The sequence below is a fragment of the Netta rufina genome (genome assembly GCF_964035555.1).
Source record: "Netta rufina genome assembly, chromosome: 9".
In the NCBI taxonomy this organism is placed as follows: Eukaryota; Metazoa; Chordata; class Aves; order Anseriformes; family Anatidae; genus Netta; species Netta rufina.
In genome coordinates this window covers 10,349,547-10,370,619 of record NC_140132.1, presented here as the reverse complement: position 1 = coordinate 10,370,619, position 21,073 = coordinate 10,349,547, and the positions used below count along the sequence as shown (strand labels likewise).

The following is a 21,073-nucleotide window of genomic DNA, read 5'->3' as shown; positions in this document are numbered from 1 at the left end:
ATTGCATGTCTCCCATTTTTCTTTCTGTCAACAGCTGAATAACACCTAGGTACATGCTATTTATTATCCTCTTGCTTGCTGGCATGACAAACATTCAATTTGGAAAGTCAGAAACAGCAAAAGAAAGCCCCCCTGAACAGTGCAACAGGGCCATCTGGAACTTTGCTAAATTTGGAGAAGTCTCCAGACTACTACAGAGTGGTAATGATTTTTTTTTTTCTTTTTTGCTTGCTTGTTTGTTTGTTTAAGAAAATGGTAAGAAAAAAAATGAATTAGATTTTCAAGTCTTTCACCACTCTAAGGCACACAGCCAAGGTTCTTGAGGTGTGATTACATGGTATGTGGGCTTCAGCAAAAAAGAAAAAAAAATTGTATAAAAAATTTACTGTCCTCTAGGTTGCTAGGCTAAAGCCACAGGGTCACACTGTGAACTGGATTACTGAAGTGACCCAGGATAAAAATAATCCTTTCCAGAACTGTACAGATTATATAAAATTAACTAGTACATGGAACAAGAACGAGCCACTAAAAGCAAGGACTTAAACTGTTTTTGCCACCAACTGTAATGGAACAACTGTGCTCACAAGACTTACCTAAAATTTTGCAATTATTTTCTAGCTTTAAACTAAAGTTGTTTTTTTTTTTTTTCCATTGAAGCTATTAAGAAATGCTGTACTTTTGCTAGTGGCGTTTCTTCATATTTTACCATTGCCTTTCCTCTAAACTATTTGTATTGAGTATTCACTTCCTTCTTCTTGCAACTCCAGTTCTTTGAGAGACATTACAATGTTCAAGAGCCCTTAGCTCTCAACGGTACTGGGGAGCACAACCTTTTGCATCTTGTGACTCTTTTCTTCCCTTCAGCATTTTGTGCTTTCTTTCATTGTGCCAATATAAATATGAAGTCACCAAGTCACTACGTTGTTCCTGAAATCCTTTAATTCCTCTCCACTAATTCCTCTGCCTACTAATCAGTTAGTAACAGCTATGCATTTGGCTAGTCTGGCTGCTGCTCGTTCAGAACTGTTTTGCCTTTTTCTTGGCTATGAATGCCTGCTCTATTCATCTTTTTTCTTACTGTTCTAAGATTCAGGACTCTATTCTTCTACAGGTATTTCCTTTTCATTATGTACATGTACAGTGCATTGTACAATGGTCCCAGGCACCTGGTTTATTGCATGCATGCATAGATCTAGATGGAAAAAAAAAAAATGTATAATCTAATACCTGTCTTCTAGCTCAGAACACTGGACTTGTTCCCCATGATCTACAGACAAGAGAACTCTCACTGGGAGATCATCAGTTTCCTTTGAAACTACCTTCAAGCCCCTTTTAATTTGAAGAAAGCTTTTTCTTTAGGCTACAACAGACCGGTCCCACAAATGGCACAATATAAATCACCTCCCCCCAGCAATGTGCAGGTTACCACGAAGAGCCCTGCTCTGCTCACCGACAGCCACGGTCCTGGCCTCAGCCTCTTCTGAACACTTACAAGAGGCAAGGCCAACGATTAGAGCACCAGAGTAGGGATACTTCCAGGCATAAACATGTCATCCTTACCCGCCAATGTTTCCTTTCAGATTTTAGACACCAAGATGACACTACAGGATGCCATTTTTTTTCCACAGCACACCTTAAAAAAGAGTTTTGAAATAACTCTGTCTCAACTCTGTGATGTATTTAGGTTAACTGGTGGAATCTTATTTGGCAGAGAATTTGGACTTTCTTACTACTTCAAATAATCAGTAATTACAACCCTTCCATTAAAATGTCCTTAAAATACTCTGTGCTGTTATCACTCTCTTAAGTATTATGATCAAAATTGCAGTCTGCAAACTGTATTACAGTGTGGGGAAATCTGCAGAGCATCCTCTTGGTAACAAGCCTGAATGCCAACAGCTGATATGATGAGAACATGAGTGCAACAGTGTGTGTGTGGACGCAACCAAGCGCTCTGAGCGGGTGTTTGCCTAAAAACCGATAATGCTAAAAGGAAACTTAACAATGAAGCTGCTTAAAATGACCAGATTGAACAGTAACCAGATTACCAAGAAGCCTTTGAGAAAAGCAGAAATCACTTTGAAAAGAATTATGAGTCATGAAAATTTGTGAGCAAGGAGCCCCCTTGGGGTGGAGCAGCGGGGCAGTGAAACCATGCCAGACATGCAGCGCTGCCACCGTTCCCTAGGCCTCGTGGGGCATCCTCCTTGCTGCAAGCCCTAAGTAGCCTGCATCCTGTTGAAGGACTGCCAGTCCAGGGCACAACACGTGAGAACGCACACCTCAAGGGTGTCCAGATGACTCTGTAGAGTGCTTTGCACTGGCATATGGATTTGCGGACTGGAGGAAGTGGCGTGGATACACATGAAGCTGGAGCACCCTCATGTCCAAGAGCAGCCGTGTGTAAGTAGGGGATCTCCTGCTCCCTAAAGAAGGGCAGTGGACATATACTTCCCACATCCTGTGGGAGCGGAGGTGTACATATGTAATTAAATGTGTGTGTAACTCTGAATTGTGTATGTTGGGGAGGGGATTAGAGTCACTTGTGAATAGTTACCAGCAGGGTACTTCAAAATGTGTATATGTTAATTTAGCATTTCTGAAGTGTCAAATATCGTGGTTTACCTGCTGTATTGCTGATACTGATCCTGGAGATGTATTTCACTGCTTGCAGGTCAATTACGTGTCTTTAATAAATCAGTAAGCTGTCTTGACTCTGATTTGATTTCAGCAAGAGTCTAACAGCTTTTCCCTGCCACACATATTAAGCCTACAGACCAGCACCCCTAGCCTCATGTAGTCAGCCAGAATTCAAGACATGCCCAACAGCTGTAATATAAAGTGTCCCTCAGAAAGCAATAAATGCATCCTGGGCTTGGGCATAATGCCCACCATGGTGATCTAAACAGACAGCTTCCAAACAAGGGCAATCCTTTTGTGAGAGAGGCTGTATTTCTGGAAGAGCCTTCTAAACACCAGATAAAGAATAACTTCGTTCTTAAAAGATTCTGTTCCCAGACGTATATCCCTAGTTTTCATGTATGACCTTACCCCAGAACCAAATTATTTACAAAATTATTAAGCAATTTTGAATTTTGCTCAAAGAACTCACTTTGAAAGAGCAACAAGCAACTACCATTTGTGAGTATGACCCAGCTGGTAGTGGATGAACATTTCTTACAAATCAATCCCTCCATCTCTGACCTCTCAGCCTGGATGCTCAAGGGAAATCTAAAAAATCACCTTCTAAACATGAGCCTTGGAACACAATTCATAAATTTACTAGATACAAGACAAACAAAGACTTGGACAGATTAGTTTTACAGCCTATTATAAATTATTTTCTCCCCGTTAGCCTTTTCATCTGTCCCTTCCCTTCCCTTCCCTTCCCACTATCCAGCTCCTATTTCCCACCTGGTAACTTATCACCTCCAATTCTCTTGCTCCCACCTTCCTATAGGTACGAACAACTTTCTCCTTTTCTTTTACAGACAGCTTACCTGGTCTGTATCTAAATGGAAACCATAAAATTATTCTCACCTTATATTTTGTATTGAAATCTTCTGTTATTTTAAACCTCAAGGGCTTATGTGCCCAAAATCCTATATTTTTTTACAGCTATATTCATTGGTCTATTAAAGATACTACTTCAGTCTACAAAGCATCACCTCCATATGTCCTTAGATGTATAGAAAAGCTACAGCTACAGCAAAGGACCACTAAAAAGGTAGATGGATCTACATATTACGTGTCAGAAATGTTCATTTAAGAGCCTGCATAACTTCAATATGCTAATGAAATACACCATTCTTCATTCTGATATGCTCCCCGTTAATGATTTTGTCTTCCCATACATCTTACTTCTGAAGTGATTGATTCCATTTAATGCCTGCTAACTTATAAGCAAGCCTAAATCATGGCAAACAACCACGGGTAAAATGATCTAACAGATTAAAGGATTGATACACTGCACTCTGGATTCATTTACACAGTCACCAAATTAAAATTAAAAGTTTCATATAAGAACACATAGGACAAACACATGTGGGCAAAGCTGTGGCTCCTGGCCAGGTAGGAAGAGCTGAAGGACATTAATGGAGTGCTCTGTAGAACTAAGGATGCAAAACATTGATTACTTTTGTAGGTGTGGGGTGAAAACCCAAACATTAAAGTAATAAGAGCTCTCTAGCTTAGAGTGATTATGATTTTCACTGGGGATTCCAGAAACATAATTGACTTGTACTTCAGATGGTTGTTCACCACAGAACTTTCACAGTCTTTTAAATTCCTATGATCCACAAAATGACTAATATGAGTCAGAACAGAATGCATGAATAGTACTAGAAGGTCAAAGCTGTTTTTCATCCATTTCATAAAACAATGTATCACATAAATGTATCCTATTTTGAAAGTAGGAAAAAATATACAACTGCACCGAGCTTGTCTGCAAGAAAAACCCATTCACCAAAGTAAAGAGCCTTTTCTTGTTCAGTTTAACTGGATCACCCTGTCGACATTGCAAACAACAGACCACATTAATACTTGGAAACCAAAATGCAAAGCTCTTGACCAGGTCTTGTGCAGATAGATGACATATACATTGGCTACTATATGCATTGTATGTTAAGTATGCTTCTTTTGCTAAAATTTAGAGACAAGAAAACACAAAACCTTTTTTCCAGTATTGGTACTGGTTATCACTCTGCTTTATCAATATCATACTGCACCATTTCACTGCATTTATTTAAAAAAAATGGAAAAATGCAGTGAAGGGAGATAATAATCTCACTGTATGCTCTGGGCAACAAGCAGACCAGGGCAAGATAGCATCCACTGCTCAAAGGCCCAGAAAGCAGGAGGACATAGTTGCTGGGAATCTTTAGGAGGGGGTAAGTCACCTAGCAAATCCCCAACAATCAGAGCACTTGGGAAGGAATTTAATAAAGCTGTTGAAGACAGCACCTAGGCTTGAATGGTCGACCAAAGTGCTCAAAGTTCTTACCTCCCTGCACCCAGTACAGATAACCAGCAGTCCAGTTTTCTTTACTAGGGAACCATTAGAACAGGCTTTGGTGTGTTGGTTTTATGGACTTACAGGCTAATGTGTTATATGGCCTCCTGAATTTTGTTTTAGTTATTTATCTCCTTCTGTCAAAGTGAAATTTCTCCCTAAGGAAAACAATGCTGCTAGCTAGGAGGACTTGAGATGCTTTATTGTGATGAGATTCTGAATTCATTTAAACCAAACGGGATATATCCAGTCTTTCCAGGTATAAGGAATTGAAATGTGTTAGGAATGTTTTAACAATTCGTGTCAGCAAAGAACAGTCCTGTCTGCCTAATCCTGTTTTGAAGATTGAGCCATTTCTAACAAAATGTCATACTAAATACTACTACCATGTCAAAGAGATTGAGAAAACACCTCCAAAATTCAGAATAAGTAGTAACAGTAATTATTTTCTAGTAGCTTTTAAATGTCAATGTCAACACTGAAAAAAATTACAATAGAATTATCATTTTAAGTACATAAAACGCTGATTTTATTAGTACTTTAGGATAGCACTTGAAGCTGATGGAGAAGTACACTTACTATTACAGTTCTCATACCACTTTAATGTGATGTATTACTTCTGAAGAAGTCCTAAAAGACCAGGTATTGGCCTCTCACTGAGAAATTGCAAAGGAAAGGCCCTGGAAAAGCTAAGTATAATGATCAAATCACATGCAATATTGTCCTTAGTGCATGACACTTGCATACACTTGCTTTTTATTAGTATTGTCACCTGATAGTAAGTCTACATTTATATTTAGCAATATGAAAGACGTATGTAAAAGGTAAACAAGCTAAATACACAAAAATACTAAGCTATCTGTGGTGTACAAATCAGTAGCATTGCCTGCAACTGTTAGGCAAGCATTGTCAACTTATTCATGCAAACTGCAAACTCACAATAAAGTGCATTAAGTATCTTCAGCAATGAAAATATAAAAATCAACTAGTATCAAATCCTGATGGAGACAAGCCTCTACTGTTTGTTTGGCTTACTGAGACATATGCATGATATTAAACAGATCTTAAAGTAGTAAGTCAAAACACAAACTTTGTATCAGCTTCACAAGGGCATGAAATGACTGTACTTGGTGGAGTTAAAAAGAATCAGGTCTTATGTCTTTTTAGGTTAAGCTGTGTTTCTTCAGCAAAGTTTGTATAATCTACTTACTTTGGAAGGGGAGCCTTCAGTGATTTTTACCAGCTGCCAGAGAATAGAGTAATGCGAACACTGCAGTGCCTGAACAACTATCTGTAACAGAGGAAACACAGAATCTGAGCATATTGGAAATACCAAACAAATCAGTGAAGTGTATGTAAAATGCATAATGCATTTTGAGGAGAAAAACAGGAGCAGCTCTCAGATAGTATCTTTTGTTTTCAAGAGTCAGGTTGGTGCAATAAGAAACTAGCCTATTACAATGAAAAAAATACTGTGGATATGCTAGGAAACAAAACAAAACAGAAAACTGTGCCTGGGAATACAGCGAAAGGTGACATCACAGCATGACAGATGTACAACCCAACATGTACATATCTCAGTTCAAAAGTATCTGTTTAAATACCTATAAATCTTACTTCACTCGTAAAAATGCCTTGAAATTTGTTCCGTTATCGAATGAACTAGTAGCCCAATTTTTAAAAACGAAAAAGAGTAATAAATATTTTTCTCACGGAAAGACAGGATTAGTATTTGTGATGTCCTAAAAAGCATCAATGCCTTTTTAAAATTTCAGTTCTATAACAGGTACTAAAAATTCCACAATCTTTTCAGTATGAAGATGCTTCCAACAGTTAATGATTCTGTGCATACTAAGTCAAGTTTGTAACAGCTTTTAACTGCTTTAAAAGATGATTTTTTTTAATATATTACTAAAAGCCAAACTGTTCCTTTCCAGCAAACTCCTTCCAGTGGACTGAGGAAAGAAATACTGAGGAGAGTTCAGGTTTCTGAAGTTTTTTTCAATGCCTTACAGAAGTATTTGAGGAGCTTACACATGTATCTACTAAGCCCAGAAGCTGAAAAGATGGCTGGCAGTTGCAAGAACATTTTTTTTTTTTTTTATCTGCTGGCCCCTTCCCTCCAGGCAGCACAATTCCAGCATTAAGTAGCAAACACTGAGAGAGCAGAAGGTCCCACAGCTTAAAGCCTTGGCTTCGAAACAGTCATGTGGCAGTGAGTTTGGCTAGGAGAGTCAGTCTCTATTATGGCTCCAGCTACTTTCACCTCCGTTGGCTGTGAGAAAAGCTTCAGACCTACCAACACCTCCTACCTCAAAAACACTTCAACAGATGTAATGGATTTTTTTTTTTCCCTAAATGAAGTTGGATTAGAATTAACAACTAGCTTCTAACTGAAATGAGAAAGGTTCATGGTTTTCATAAGCATCCATTGTACCTTCAATGCAAAATAACTGCAACAATTTGAACTGCAGCCAAGGTTTACAAATGATGGGTTTCTGTGTAAAAATCATGATTTATGGAGTGCTTTTCACAGCCAGGAACATTAGTTATTTCTTACTTTACAAATGAGAAAGGTGAAAGGTGAGGCAAGTAGCTCAAAATCACACAGAGTAAAAAGAAAAAACAAGAGCAGTATCCAAGATTTTCCACCTCCTGGACAACGCTTCACTAGAAGAGTAACTTCATTTAAGACTCCACAATTTCCCTAAATAACTGCCACTAGTGCATTAATTCCTTGAACTTCTCTATCACTAGAGTCTTTTAAACACTGAATCCTCAGATGATGCAAGACACATGTTGCTGTTGGTACCTGTTCAGGCATAGCTCCGTGTTCAATTCCAGTTCTTAGTAATCTGTAGCAGTTACTGAACAGATCCCATTTTGTGAGATCATGAGCACTAGAACAAGAGATAATAAAGAGATTAGTTATATTTCTCAAAACTTTACATCACAGCAAGAATATACTCTGACCTGGCAGCTCAGTGAACAGTTTGGTATTTTTGCAAAGCCGAGACAATAGAGCATGCTGACAAGGCAGCTGCACAATTAGTTCACATCATGTTAAAAGCATAAGTTAGGTTTTCTGATGATAGAGGAAAATAATATTCTACTACATTGGATTTCTGTAGGAAGGAGGTAAACTTGCTGCATACCATGCAACTTCAAAGTTACTTAAATGTAGCTACAATCCCCTTCTCAGTGTTGCCTCTAAATCGTAATTGTTGCTTCTTTTGTTCTAAACCTTGGCAGAACTTCAGAAGGCACTTCTCTGGCATGCAACAGCAACTATAGCCCAACTGCAGTAGTGTATACTGAATGAAAAATTGCTTTAAGGAAAAATTACATAATCTTCTGCCTTATCATTTGGCAAAAAATATTATGTTTTATCACTAAACATCCTGTAATATCTGAAGTCAGAATGATATACATGTATATGAGACAGAGATGGTGTTAACCACTCCCTCCATTCAGTGTTTCACATTTCAATTGTACCAACCTGATTTGTCAGGGAGAGGAATACAAACGAGATTAGCAACATTTACTTTATAGTCTTACACATCTCCAACAGCTTATGTTATAGTTTTTTAATAAAGAACTGAGAAATGCTAAATAAATTACAAAACATTAAGGTTACATGAAAGACAAGAATTATATTTCATAACAAATTTAGTTTTAATATCGTTCTCTAGTAGAGTAAAACTGAAAATTTGAAACCATTTATATGTTTATAACAGAGAATGCCACCTCAAAATAATAAAAAATATGGTGATTAAAATACTCACCTGGAAGAAGGGATGCTCAGACTGAATTGGCTAGTCTAAATTAGATAAAGCAGTCTCATCTGTCTGGCTCCCTTTCATCCCAGCACCTTCATCACCAAGATATGCTCACTTTTCCCACCCCTCTGCTTCTGCCCTGTGTTGAAGCTGCCTGACTTTGTTTAAATAATTAACTACCCTGCTCAGTGAGAAAGAAAAATTCTCTACTTCTGTAACGAACAGAGGGTGAATCAGGAGCTCTGAGATCCTGCTGAGACCCTTAGTATGAAATGCTTCTCAGTCTGGAGTGTGTTGGCCCCATAATCTGGAAAACCTCACTGATAAAATTTTCACAGAAAATGTAGCACTTAATGTCCTTGAGCTGAAAATAAATAAAGTATGCTCTCTAGGGTTGTGCCATTAAGCAAAGGTGCATCTTAGCTTCTAATTAAGATCCATGAACAGAAGAAAAACTATAGGAAAATCTAAACCAAAGCAAAACAAACAATCCCCCCCCAACAAAAAATCAACATCTCCCCCCCTTCTGGATTTATCTTCCAAGTGTGGAAGTAAAATGTTTTATAGATAAATGATAGGCTGTCAGAGAAATGCCTCTGATTAGTCATATAAAGCACACAGATCCTGCCTCAGCAAATCACAGGGTTGCTAGCAAGGCAGAGTTGTACCTCCTTGATTACAGCACTGTAATTAAAGCAGTAAAATCTCCTTGGTGTGCAGATGCAGATATCGCCATAGCTTACTCTACAGAGAATTCAAGATGAAAAACTGTCTCATGTCTGTGTTTTCATTTTAGAGCCCTTCCTGTCAGGCAGCTGTCACAGGGGGCATTCCCCATTATCCTGACAGCTGGGGGCACCTTAGCTTTTTGCTTGGAGCTTGGCCTTGCAACTGTCCTCAGGAAGAGCTATCCAGCTTCCAAAGCTGAAAAATACTAACTAGAGACAATTTTCAGAGTGTTTTTTTCAATATAAACTTCCTTGAATAAAAGCTTCCACATTAAATTTAGGCATATTCTAGTACACTTTTTTCTTTTGAACTACTCAGCAACCAAAATGATAGTGAAAGATACACTGGACACAACCCAATCCTCCACAAAGGTTCAGATTTTCCAACACGGAGGCTCCAAGAATGAAAATTCATACAACACAGCATTTTCCTTATTTTAATCCCTTCCATTTCAGAGTCTTCCTGGACTACAGAAAACAAGGCCCAACACTTCATCAAAGGAGGTTTATTTTCATCCCTATGGGTAGCACTGTCTCCTGGGACATATTTCAACCAGAAAGTAGCCAGATGAAGTAAAGGTACCAGCACCGCAGTGTTTCGGACAGTGTGGAAAGCAGCCTACAAAAATTCCTGGGAGAAGAAGTGATCTCTCTGCCCATGAAACTGTTCTCTTATTAACACAGCACAAAGTCACAGAAGCAGTACCTGGGGCTTTGAACAGCTCTGCTGGATGCAGTCTTATTTCTCTACTGAGGTTTCATTTATCATCATTTCTACTTCTTCCAGATTGAATAACTTAGTCTGAAGGAATCTGTTACGATGTATTGGTCAACTACTGGAAAAAAAAGGTTAAGTGAGGGGTTTCTCTAACAGGAAGAGAATATCTGATCATGAAAATACCTATCCTGGGAAGAGCCCTGCCTGATCCTGCAAGTCATGACTGGAGAGTTACTATAGCCATCACCAAGCTTCTGAAATCAGAGTGGAGGCAGGAAGGAATCAAATTCTGTATTATGTTTGAGGACTACTGGGCAGTAATACCAACAATCCTGATTTCTAAATAAGAAACAATGTTCTATACACAAGGGAGTATGGAAAAGGGTACATCCAGAGGAAAAGAGGTGATACTTGAGATTCATGTCACGGAATCAACTGGAGTGATTAAATAACAACTGCGGATATACAAACTGCTACAGCACTGATTGTGAAAGCTCAGATGAATTGAGACTATTTGGAAAGAGTTTATATGGAAAGATTATTTCCATGTACATAAGGAGAGAAAAAAATGCTATAATGTCAGTGAGACCCTGGCAAAGAAAATAATCTTAGAAAACAAGCTTAGATGTTTACTCCAGGTGTTCTGTTCAGAAGACCTCAAAGAATTTATTATTACATTCTGAAAACTTGGAAATAAACATTGTAATGTTGAATTTCATTCATATTGAAATACGAATATCCTTGTTTGATGAAGACCTCAATTATAAAGTGTACTGCAAACTCTTTTTGAAGTAGCTTTCTGGCCTTTCCAAAACATCCATCTCCCATTGAATTGGTTGCACTGTTCCAGCATATAGGGAGATGGATCTTTTCTAGTACTGACTGACTTCATTAACAAACTTGATTTAAATTAACTTAAATGGGAGGAAAACTAGGCAGCGAATATGGTCTACAGAATATCCCTCTTTATCTTCTAAGGATCCACTTAAAAGTTAAGTCATTCCCAAATGAAAAATCGTCAGGAGATGATCCACTTGGAAAGAGGATTAGCTCAGGCTTGGGAAATCTCAGTACAGAAGGTTTTTTGGTCTGGAAGGCTTTTCTGATAATTCCTGCCATGGTCATTCCAACTTTTTCCTAGAGTATGAAGAAGCAGTAACTACAAAGGAAATATAAGCACAAATAAGGTAAATTTCACTGAAACACAAGAGAGACTTGTTTCTATTCAAAGCCCCCAACAGCTGCTTTCCTTTGTCAGAGCAGTTTTATAAGATCTGAAAGATCTGTTGTTAGCCTGCAACTTCAACTTCTTCCATTGACTTTGGCTTGCAGTAGATGACAGACAGTGACAGTATCAGACAAGAGCAACTGTACTTTGAGATTAGAATGCTCAATGCAACTTTAGAATTGAAGATCCTAACCTCATAGCTAAGGATTTGGCAAAAATTCTGTGTCAGATAGTATGATTGTTTCCCTTCACAAATAAGTCATGGCAGATGTAACATTCAGTAGAGTAATGAAAAGATTTCATTACTTCTTTAGATGCAAGCAGATACTAGTCAGAAATTCCCACTGAACTATAATCTTTATATAATAATTTGTTATTTATAATAAATCTGCTGAGAAATGATACACAGATGCTCTTCATCTCTTTTAAGATTTGATTCTTTTCTCTTTCCTATTGTTTAAAGATGAAGGTAGATGTCCCTTACCCTAATTTGTGTGTCATTCCACAAAGCTTTGTTTAGAACCTGAAATCTCTCTCTAGAGATCTGGAAACGTAAAGGAAAAAAATAAATATGGGAGAACCTCAGGGAAGTCTTTAAATTTGTGCTTTTTTCTTCACTGTGAACTACAGCTTTCACCAGTCCTCTCAGGAAAAGCAGAAGTGGCTCCAGTGTGTTACCAGGGAGACTGAAAACCTAATTTGCACGTGTCAGCCTGCTGCACTACAGAAATTAGACACAATTTAATGATCTCTGTGGGACTCCTGTTGAATGGAAACAGAGAGCAGACAGTTCAGAACCGTATCATAGAGTGATCCAATACAGGATTCAAGATACGTGAATACTAAGCACAATAAGGAAAGAGAACCAAAACCCCCAATCCAAAACCACTAACCGGTATAAAAGAGGTGGCAGAAAAAGGATCCTCTCAAATCCTGTCATAAGGAAGAAATGCTTTGTGGCTCTCAGACATCTGAATATGAAGCTTTCCTACATGCTGAACAAGAGCAATTACTTCCTATAGTTGATACAAGGGGAAGATTAGTTCTTTGTGCTATATACCAAAATTCAGACAATTCAAGTGAAAATTTCCAGGTTGCTCTACAAGTTATGAGAGTGCCCAAAGGTAGAACTGAGAGCAGCAGAACCCTGGAAAGCTGCTGCCTGGTTCCAGCTGGCTGGTTCACTCTGAGCTTAGTGAAGGAGAATCTGTGTAACACACAAAATAAAAATGTTGCCAACAACTCCATAAGAAACTATTCCTGGCACTTCTGCAGGAAGAGAAAGCATCTTCCAAATTTTTATCGTCAATCATTAATTATTACTACTGCTCATTTTCCTAATTTTGAGCAGAAACACTTCAAAGGCATTGAGAAACAGAAAACTTCCTCCAGGGCTTTCCTAAGCTGAAGGTCAAAGCAAAGATTTATTTTGCATCCACAGGTGTCAGAGATAAGAAGTGTCCCTTGTGCACTGACTATATGTCATGCAGGAGAGTATCATTTTTGTGGTAGAACAGGTATAAAATCATTTAGTGCAAGGGAGGCTATGCCATTTGCAAACTAAACCTGTAAAGGTAGCCATTAACTAGCCAAGGACACTGATGAATCCAAGAAGTAGTACAAGTGCCACCAGTCATTCATTGATCTCTATTTCATATTTTACACCTTAAATTTTCTCATTTTTTAACACCAGACACCAGCTGATACTTGCTGAAATGATAGCTGCAAATTTTCAAGGGAACAAAACACATACTTGTGAAAAGAGGTTAACCTCTTTAATGTTGAAAGAACATTGTATATGTCATCGTCATCAGCTTCTTCTCCCTGAAAATGAAAAGAAATTAATGAATGGAGTTCAGCAGTTCACCCGAGAGTACATTTCTGCATGGAGAGGAGCACATTTCTTTGAGGTTTTATGTTGACAGCAAAATGGAATCTAAATTTCACAGTGACTTTTATCTAGATTCTGTAATAATAATAATTAAATAACTATTGCATAGCACTAGGAAAAGCAAGATCGCTCAACAATATGCAAAAAATAAAATAAAAAAACCAGAACCCTCCAGTAGTAGAAACCATTCCCTGGACAAAAACAAACAAAAAAAAAAAAAAACAAAAAAACAAAAAACAACAAAACAACCAACACACAAACTATCTAATTTTACAGAAATTACTGAACTGCAATTTAACCATGTGCTACCAGTATAAAGCCGAATGCTCGCCTCACTCTGAACCAGATACCTGCAGATGTCAATAGAAAGTATTTTAAAATGGTCAGTGGGAAAATTCCTTTTTTTTCATATCCTTCATTGCTATTCACTGTGTCACACATTGTAATACATGACAATTACATTGCACAGAATGACAAATATTCAGAACTGGATGGAAGCTTTTTTTGTTATTTGTTTTTGGTTTTAAGATTTACAAATCTGAGGAAACAACAATCCAAGAATAAATACTGCACAGGTCAAACAAATCTTGAATTTTTCATTTTTTTACATTTTAAAATATCATTATCCTAGTATTTATTTTAAACTGAAAAATACGTGGAAATAAGGCGCTTCTTAAACTTAATTTTTCCAGCAATTTTCTGAAATAGGTAATCCACTTAAAGCAATTATTCTCCATTTTGTTTTGATCAATCGGAACAGTTGTTTAGCTGTTTTCCAGCTAAAGGCCAACAATTAAAACATCTCCCTGCCTTCAGATGCAATTCTCAATCAATGTTTCTCTCATTATCAACCTAGTGGGAAGCCATAAAATAATGTAATACTTTCTTGACTACAAGCATACAAATTTTCAAATATAAAACCTATTTGAAATGATGAAATAAGCTTATGAAAATCAGTTATTCTGCAAAGAATCATCCAGCAGAGAATATCAAAAAGGCCAGCATTTTAAATCCTTGCTATTGCTATACTTTTTCTTGCTTACTCTCAATTTTTGTCTTATTTTTGTCTCCACATCTTCCTCCATGTCATACATCTTTATTTGTATTTACTCTATAAATAAGATTTTATTTTTATTGACTTAGTTTTTATCTAGTCTGAAATGACAAGTTTGTATGTATAACATATTACTTAAAGACAAAAAAACAATAATTTATTTAATACACAATTCTAAAATAAAGACTGTAGCTTAATTTTCTAGAAATGTATGTCAAAAATTAAGTGGATTTATCACAATGCATGACAATATGATGTGCAGAAAAAGATCTATGTAGCCCCTAAGTTACGTTTAAAAAGCAGGAGAATTATAACAAATTAGGTAGTGCTACACAAATTTATGTAAAGCAAGAAAAAAGGAGTAAGGTTTCTATCCTTATTTAACGTATTCTGTGTTATGCATTCTGAAGAATAAATTCTTCAGGGGAAGAAAATCCCAGACACCCCCAGGTTTCAGACCTGTATCTTTATTTCCTACTTTCCAGAGCTCTTTCAATAGGCCATCATAAATATTTGACTAAATCCTCTCTTCCATTCAAGACATAATCCAATTTTAATTCTGCAGTCCATTTGGGACTATTGGAATCACCCCAAGCATATATGTAAATGCACCTTTTTCTGTATTTTTCCTCAGCTTTCACCTACTCATCCATTTCATTTCACATGTGAACTGTTTAAATACTAGAATACATTTTCAGAAGCAGGATTTTCCTGTGGTCTTTGTTTTACAGCATCAATTCTTTGCAGATTTAATGCTAGTCCAGGGAATTTTCCACATGAAGAAATAGTTCCAAATAATTATGACACAGTTGCTGCTGTACTATCTCTTCACATAGATAACTTCATGACTTAATAGGAATATAGGAATATTTTTCTCCAGTCTATCATAATGTACTTTACATAGTCTAACTAAATTCATTTTAAGGAAACAAACCTCCTGCAGCAGATCCTCTACAGAATGGTTGAATCGATCCACAAATTCATCAATAAGTTGGCTGTGGGCTATGTCAACTCTGTTTTGGATTGTATATTCTTCACTACAGAGTATGCTGTAGGTTTTGCTGCAGGCTTCAAGAACATCCGATTCCACATGCTTTTCCACAACAAACTTAATCTGTTTCAGTAAGGCATCCAGATGCTGTAGATCAGAAAAGAAGCTCAGCTTTCACCTTGTCTGAACAATGAAACTCAAAGAAAAAGTCAGTCAAAAATACACCAGGTTAGATTGCTAATATGCCAAATGAAGGCACAGTGCTGTGTGACTACAATAGCTATCAGATACTTGAAAGCAACCAGCATTCTTGCCCAAGGTACTATACCTTTTCCATTCTGCCAGTGCTATAGATTTCCAGATCAAAATACTGAGGGATTTGCAGGAGATTTGCAACCTTCTCTGCATCAGCGGAATACTAGAACATCATTGAAACAAAACAAAACAGTGAAGTAAAAATAAACATCTACGCTACAAAATAAAAAAGTTTTAAGTCAGTTGTAAATGCCAGTGAGCAATTTATTTTGTAGAAAAAGGTACCTTTGAAAGCAACATAGGAAGTGCAATAATGAAATGCTCAGTCAATTTATTTCTGTCATCTATCTGCGTTTTTCTTTCTTTTGCTGTCAAGACCTGCAAGTGATCAAAAATAGCTACAGTAAATATAATTTCTTCATATAGTATTAATATTTTTGATGTTGATATTAAAAACAAAAACTCATGCAAGTACATTTTTAATAAATCAAAAGAGGAGGGAAAAACATTCAGAAACATTTAGATTGAAGAGTGATTAAATAGGAGGACCATGTGTCCTAAAAGAAGTGATTGAAAACAAAAATATCACAGACTGATATTGTTGCTACACATTAACATGTTTTTAGGATTGAAATTCAAATATAACCCAAGTCAGTGGAACTTTTGTTACTGCTTCCAAATGAATTGCGCTCTGCCTCTCACACATTAAACAAAGTGTTCATTGTAGGACCTCAGGGCGAACTGAAGTATAATTAAGAAAGCCAAAACCAAACCTCACTGTAACAGTGATTTTCATTAACAGATTAATGGCCTCATCTCTTGACTGGAATGTAATTCTCAATGAGAACATGCATCCAAGTTCATAGAACTCATTTACAAATTTCAGTGACAGATATGTTGAAGCTACAAATGCTGTCATCACAAAACCACCTTAAAACAATGAATAGATAGATAATAATAAATACAGCACGATTCATAAAAGCTTCGAGTTGGCTTCTTGGCTTCAGAAAAGGAGAGTGGTCACATAGAATACTTTTGAAAACAATTATAACAAAATATTAAAATTAGCTGAAGATTTACATATAGCAAAGCTGCCAGACTGCACAGTAAGGGTTACAAGCTAAAGTCAGAGTGGAAACTATTTCACAAGAACGTGAGTGCATAATTAGAAATCTGCTCCCATTTCAGCTCAGAGAATAGGCTAGTGAGATCATGAGAACATGACACACCTCTACTGACAAGTCAAGAGATCTCTGAAGTTACCAACCCACAACTCATGATCTAACTGAAAAGAAGCAAAAGCTCAATGTCATACCTACACCTCTGAGTCAGTGGGAAACAAAACGTGCTTGGATGACAAGTAGCCTATTGGGTAAGCAGGAACCCCAAATGACCATGGAAGTGAAGGGGAACAGCTAAATGTTTGTCAGTAAGGTCAGAAAACACTTCCATAGTACACAGCAGATGGAAACACAGGGCAGCAAATACAAGTCCCGTACAAGCACACAGTGCAGCTCTCGCCCATGCCAACAAAAGCTGCTGGCTCATCAGAAGGCAAGACGAATGCAGCTAGCAACTCAGGCAGTTAGCAACTCGGGATCCCACACTTGAACAACCCAGTCGTATTCTGGTGCTGGTGACCTAATATTGCTCAGTTCAGTGGCACTATTACTTAAGCTGGGTCCCTAAGGATGATCTTGACGCTCTTTTGATCATCCTTCAGAAGTTGACATTTATTCTTGACCTTTCTAAAAATAGAGACATTGAAAATCTAAGACTAAGAAATTTTCTGAAGTCAACTGAAATGTAGATCTTTCGACAGAGAAAAATTACCCAGAAAGCTAATAGTAACATTATTTAGTGTTCCAAACAGAGAATACAAACATGAATATTTCCTTTAATTTAAATATTGTTTCATCTTCTAGAATGGTTTACAGCTAGAGGCAAAACATGAAGTTATACTTGCAATATGGTTTTAGTAACAGCAGATGTTTACATGCCCATGCAAATCTGAGAAAGTACCTTTGTAGATTGCCCCCCTTATCCCTGAAATGTTTTAATAAATTATGAATTTATTAGAATATGCATTATAAAGTAAAGTACAAAAAGCAAGTTTAAATTGATGGCTTCCTGGAACATTTCCTGGCATGCTGTTATAGGACATGACGCTAATCTGGTTTTGGTACATAAAAATTAAGAAGCTAAGTAGCTGTGTTTAGTTTAGCAATAAAGTGTGATAAGTCTATCTCTAAATTTCACCTTAAGTAGGTCTGAGGATTCCTTTAATAATCTAGTTATGATTATTCAGAGCAAAACCTAAAAGAAGTACCAAATGTTCACACGGTTTTATTTCATTACATTCTAATCTAAATAAGAGGGGGACTAAAAAAATCAGGGAAAGAAGTTTGAGAAGCTAAGACTCTTTTGGAGTGTGAACACTGTATTTATAGAGAATACAGGTGAAACCTGTTGATTACCCTGACCTGATGACTTACACTCAAACGCTTAAAGTGCATGCCTAGCCTTAGGAATGGAATTCAGCTGATGTAGATCTCCAAAGAGCCACTATATAATAAATAAAAAAGAACCTAGAAAACAGTATGGTCAGTATATCAAATTTTGAAATTTTATGAGCACTCAATGGAAAAGGCCTAAGAGGATGGATATATAACACCACTGAAGCATTCAGGTTGGGATGGACCTTGCAAGGTTGCAGTCCCATCCCTCCCTCCTGCTCAGAATCAGCTCTGGGGTCAGACCATGGTGCTCAGGGTTTTGTCCAGTCAGAGCTTGAAAACCACCAGTAATGGAAACTGCACAATCACTCAGCCCAGCCTATTTTCCGGTACTTAACTACTCTTGAGATGAAGCTACTGTTGGCTTCTTCTTCAAATTGAATGTCCATATTAGCAGCACATTCCTTTTTATGAAGACAGCCAAAGATAATCTTGTTCTATTCCTGAGCTCTATACTCTCAGTTCTAATCTAGATGAGCAGTGAAGGCTGTAGATGCTGGTAGATTCCAAGTCTAAGCCAGGGGTATGATAAAAAGGAAATTTAAAAATAATTTTAAAAATATTTTCATGCTGTAAGTTTGCATTACTTAACTCATCAAAGCAAAAACCAAAGTGAAAAAAAAAATTAAATATAAAAACAGAACATTATTTTTCTTCAAAAAACGTTCACATGAAACACCAACTATAAAAATCCCATTTAGAAGTGTCAAAATGTGGTATTAAAGAAAAATATTTTATGTTCATATGGTAACATAATAACACACACAGGTCTGAGCTACCCATTATAGTACCACTTACTCTTTTGCCAGTGCCTCTGCCTACTGGAGGATGTGCTTCAGCAGCTTGTCTGATTGTACACACCATCAGTTCAATAAGAGCACTCTCCTGCCGGTCAGACATTGCTACGGAGGGAAGAGAACAGCAAAGATCAGCTTTGATGATGCCTGAAAGGCATCCTAAAGAAGATAAATCTGTGAATGCAGTTGTAAAATACAGGGAAGAGAGAAAAAAAGACATCATTTTGTTCATAAAACGAAAGCTTGCTTGCTCACTCTGTGCATTACCAATTACATCACCTTAAAATGGATATGGCAGAACTGAAAGAAGTCCAGAGAAAGGCAGTCCAGAAAAATGATGAATGAAGGGGAGGAATACAACAAAGATCTATAAAATAATGAGTGTCATGGAGGACAGAGAGGGACTGACTATTCACTGTCACTCCTTACAAAATATTCGCACAATCATGAAGTATTATTTCTGGTCTTTTTGAAGTACTTCTGTTCACATCTAGAGGGCCAAACACTGCTAGGCTATACAGAAACCTCAAAAGAACCAAAGTGCCAGGTCCTTTCCTAAGGAAATTACTGTATAAATAAAAGACCACAACTGTAGCAGTGAATACCGAAAGTAAGACATTGAAACACAGAGATGACTGACTACATTGGTTTTTCAACCACCTAACCACTGTGAAGGTACTTGAAGAAGGAAAATCCTAAAGAATTATAAGGGACTTTGAATGACAAACATTAGCAACTCTTTGCTACCAACCTCCCTGGCTACCTGATGCCCACAAATATATTCTTAACCAAAGAAGGTACAAAATTAATTGCAAAAGAATTATCTTATTTTTTTCATTTTAAGAATTCACTAGGATTTAACACTGTCTGGAAAATCCCCATATTTAACTAACACCACCTGAAGTGTCTGTTTACTCAAAATTGTATTAGCGACTGAATTTACTGAAATGTTCATGTATGCACTAGTCATTTAAACATTCAGACAAGAACCCTAGACTTTAATATTAGGCAACAACACTACAGCAGACTTCATGAGTTGTAAAGTGTAATGCAAAACTGCTGCTTCTGAAGCAGAGTGCATTAAAAATGGATGAAATTAAAATCTAAGTAATTTGTACTTCCTCAAATATGCTGTCTAAACAAACCACAACAAATACTTCTATCTGCCACAGTGAAGCACCTTTTTAAGGCATATTTAAAAATATTGCGCAATATCAGTACAGCAGAGAGGTTAAACAAATACCTTCTTCTCCTTGGACTGGTTCCTCCAAGAGCAATTCTGTCATGCATTCCCAGTCTTTCAACAGTTCTTGAGAGCTCTCCCACAAACTGTCTACCAAGTAGGCTGCGTGTTCATGCAACTAGAAAATCCAAAGCAATGGTCAATACAGTGTTCTGGTACAAGCTGTAGTTCCTCAACTGTCACAAGCATTTAGGCATGAACTGTGTCCATGTCTTCTTACATGAGGGGGAAAGAAAATTCAGTCTGAAACTAACCCTGGAAGGTCTTCCTTCACCTGAATGATACAACTGCATGACAATGGCAATAAACTTCAATGGAAAATGGAAGTAAAATAAATTGAGCTTCTCTTTCCATAAAGTAGCTTGTTGTGAAAAACCCCTCAAAGTTCTGACTTAGGAGACAAAAACTTACATATTCTCACTTTCCTACTGTATTATAAAAAGGAGAGGTGGTGAGACATGAGACTAAGAAGGGTCTGTAATGCATTCTTTCTGAACAGGCATTTATTTTTCTGTGCAGAACATGGATATGGAAATATTTTTTAATTTTAGTATAATATCCAGTATCAGTGTGAATGCAACAGACAACAAAATGAAAATTTGTATAATGGTGTTCGTATTACATCTAACTGCTGAGATAGGGAAAAAAAAAAAGGCAGTATTTATCAACACAATTCAAACAATACAACAATAACTGAGACAGAGCATTTAAAATTTTAGGACTACAGTAATTATAAAATAAGATACTTACAAATTTCATGCTAGCTATATGTGCATTTACATTTTGAAATAACCATGTAACAACCCAAAGTCATCAACAGGTATAGTTTTGTGATTTGTCTACAACAGATGGAGTGCCAAAA

The 21,073-nt window shown here is 37.0% G+C and overlaps 1 protein-coding gene across 3 annotated transcripts in view; it reads right to left on the bottom strand.

Moving 5' to 3' along the window:
• Positions 1 to 21,073, bottom strand: part of STAG1 (STAG1 cohesin complex component) — a 178,068-nt gene that overhangs the window by 28,865 nt on the left and 128,130 nt on the right. For 2 of the 3 annotated variants that reach the window (XM_084292195.1, XM_084292196.1), the window contains exons 15-22: positions 20,212 to 20,329; positions 18,970 to 19,073; positions 15,941 to 16,033; positions 15,729 to 15,818; positions 15,344 to 15,547; positions 13,218 to 13,288; positions 7,824 to 7,911; positions 6,222 to 6,302 (exon numbers count right to left, since the gene is read on the bottom strand). In XM_084292195.1, coding sequence (XP_084148321.1) covers positions 6,222 to 6,302; positions 7,824 to 7,911; positions 13,218 to 13,288; positions 15,344 to 15,547; positions 15,729 to 15,818; positions 15,941 to 16,033; positions 18,970 to 19,073; positions 20,212 to 20,329 — 849 coding nt within the window. The remainder of the gene's footprint in view (positions 1 to 6,221; positions 6,303 to 7,823; positions 7,912 to 13,217; positions 13,289 to 15,343; positions 15,548 to 15,728; positions 15,819 to 15,940; positions 16,034 to 18,969; positions 19,074 to 20,211; positions 20,330 to 21,073) is intronic. The other variant, XM_084292197.1, reaches the window with a different exon arrangement.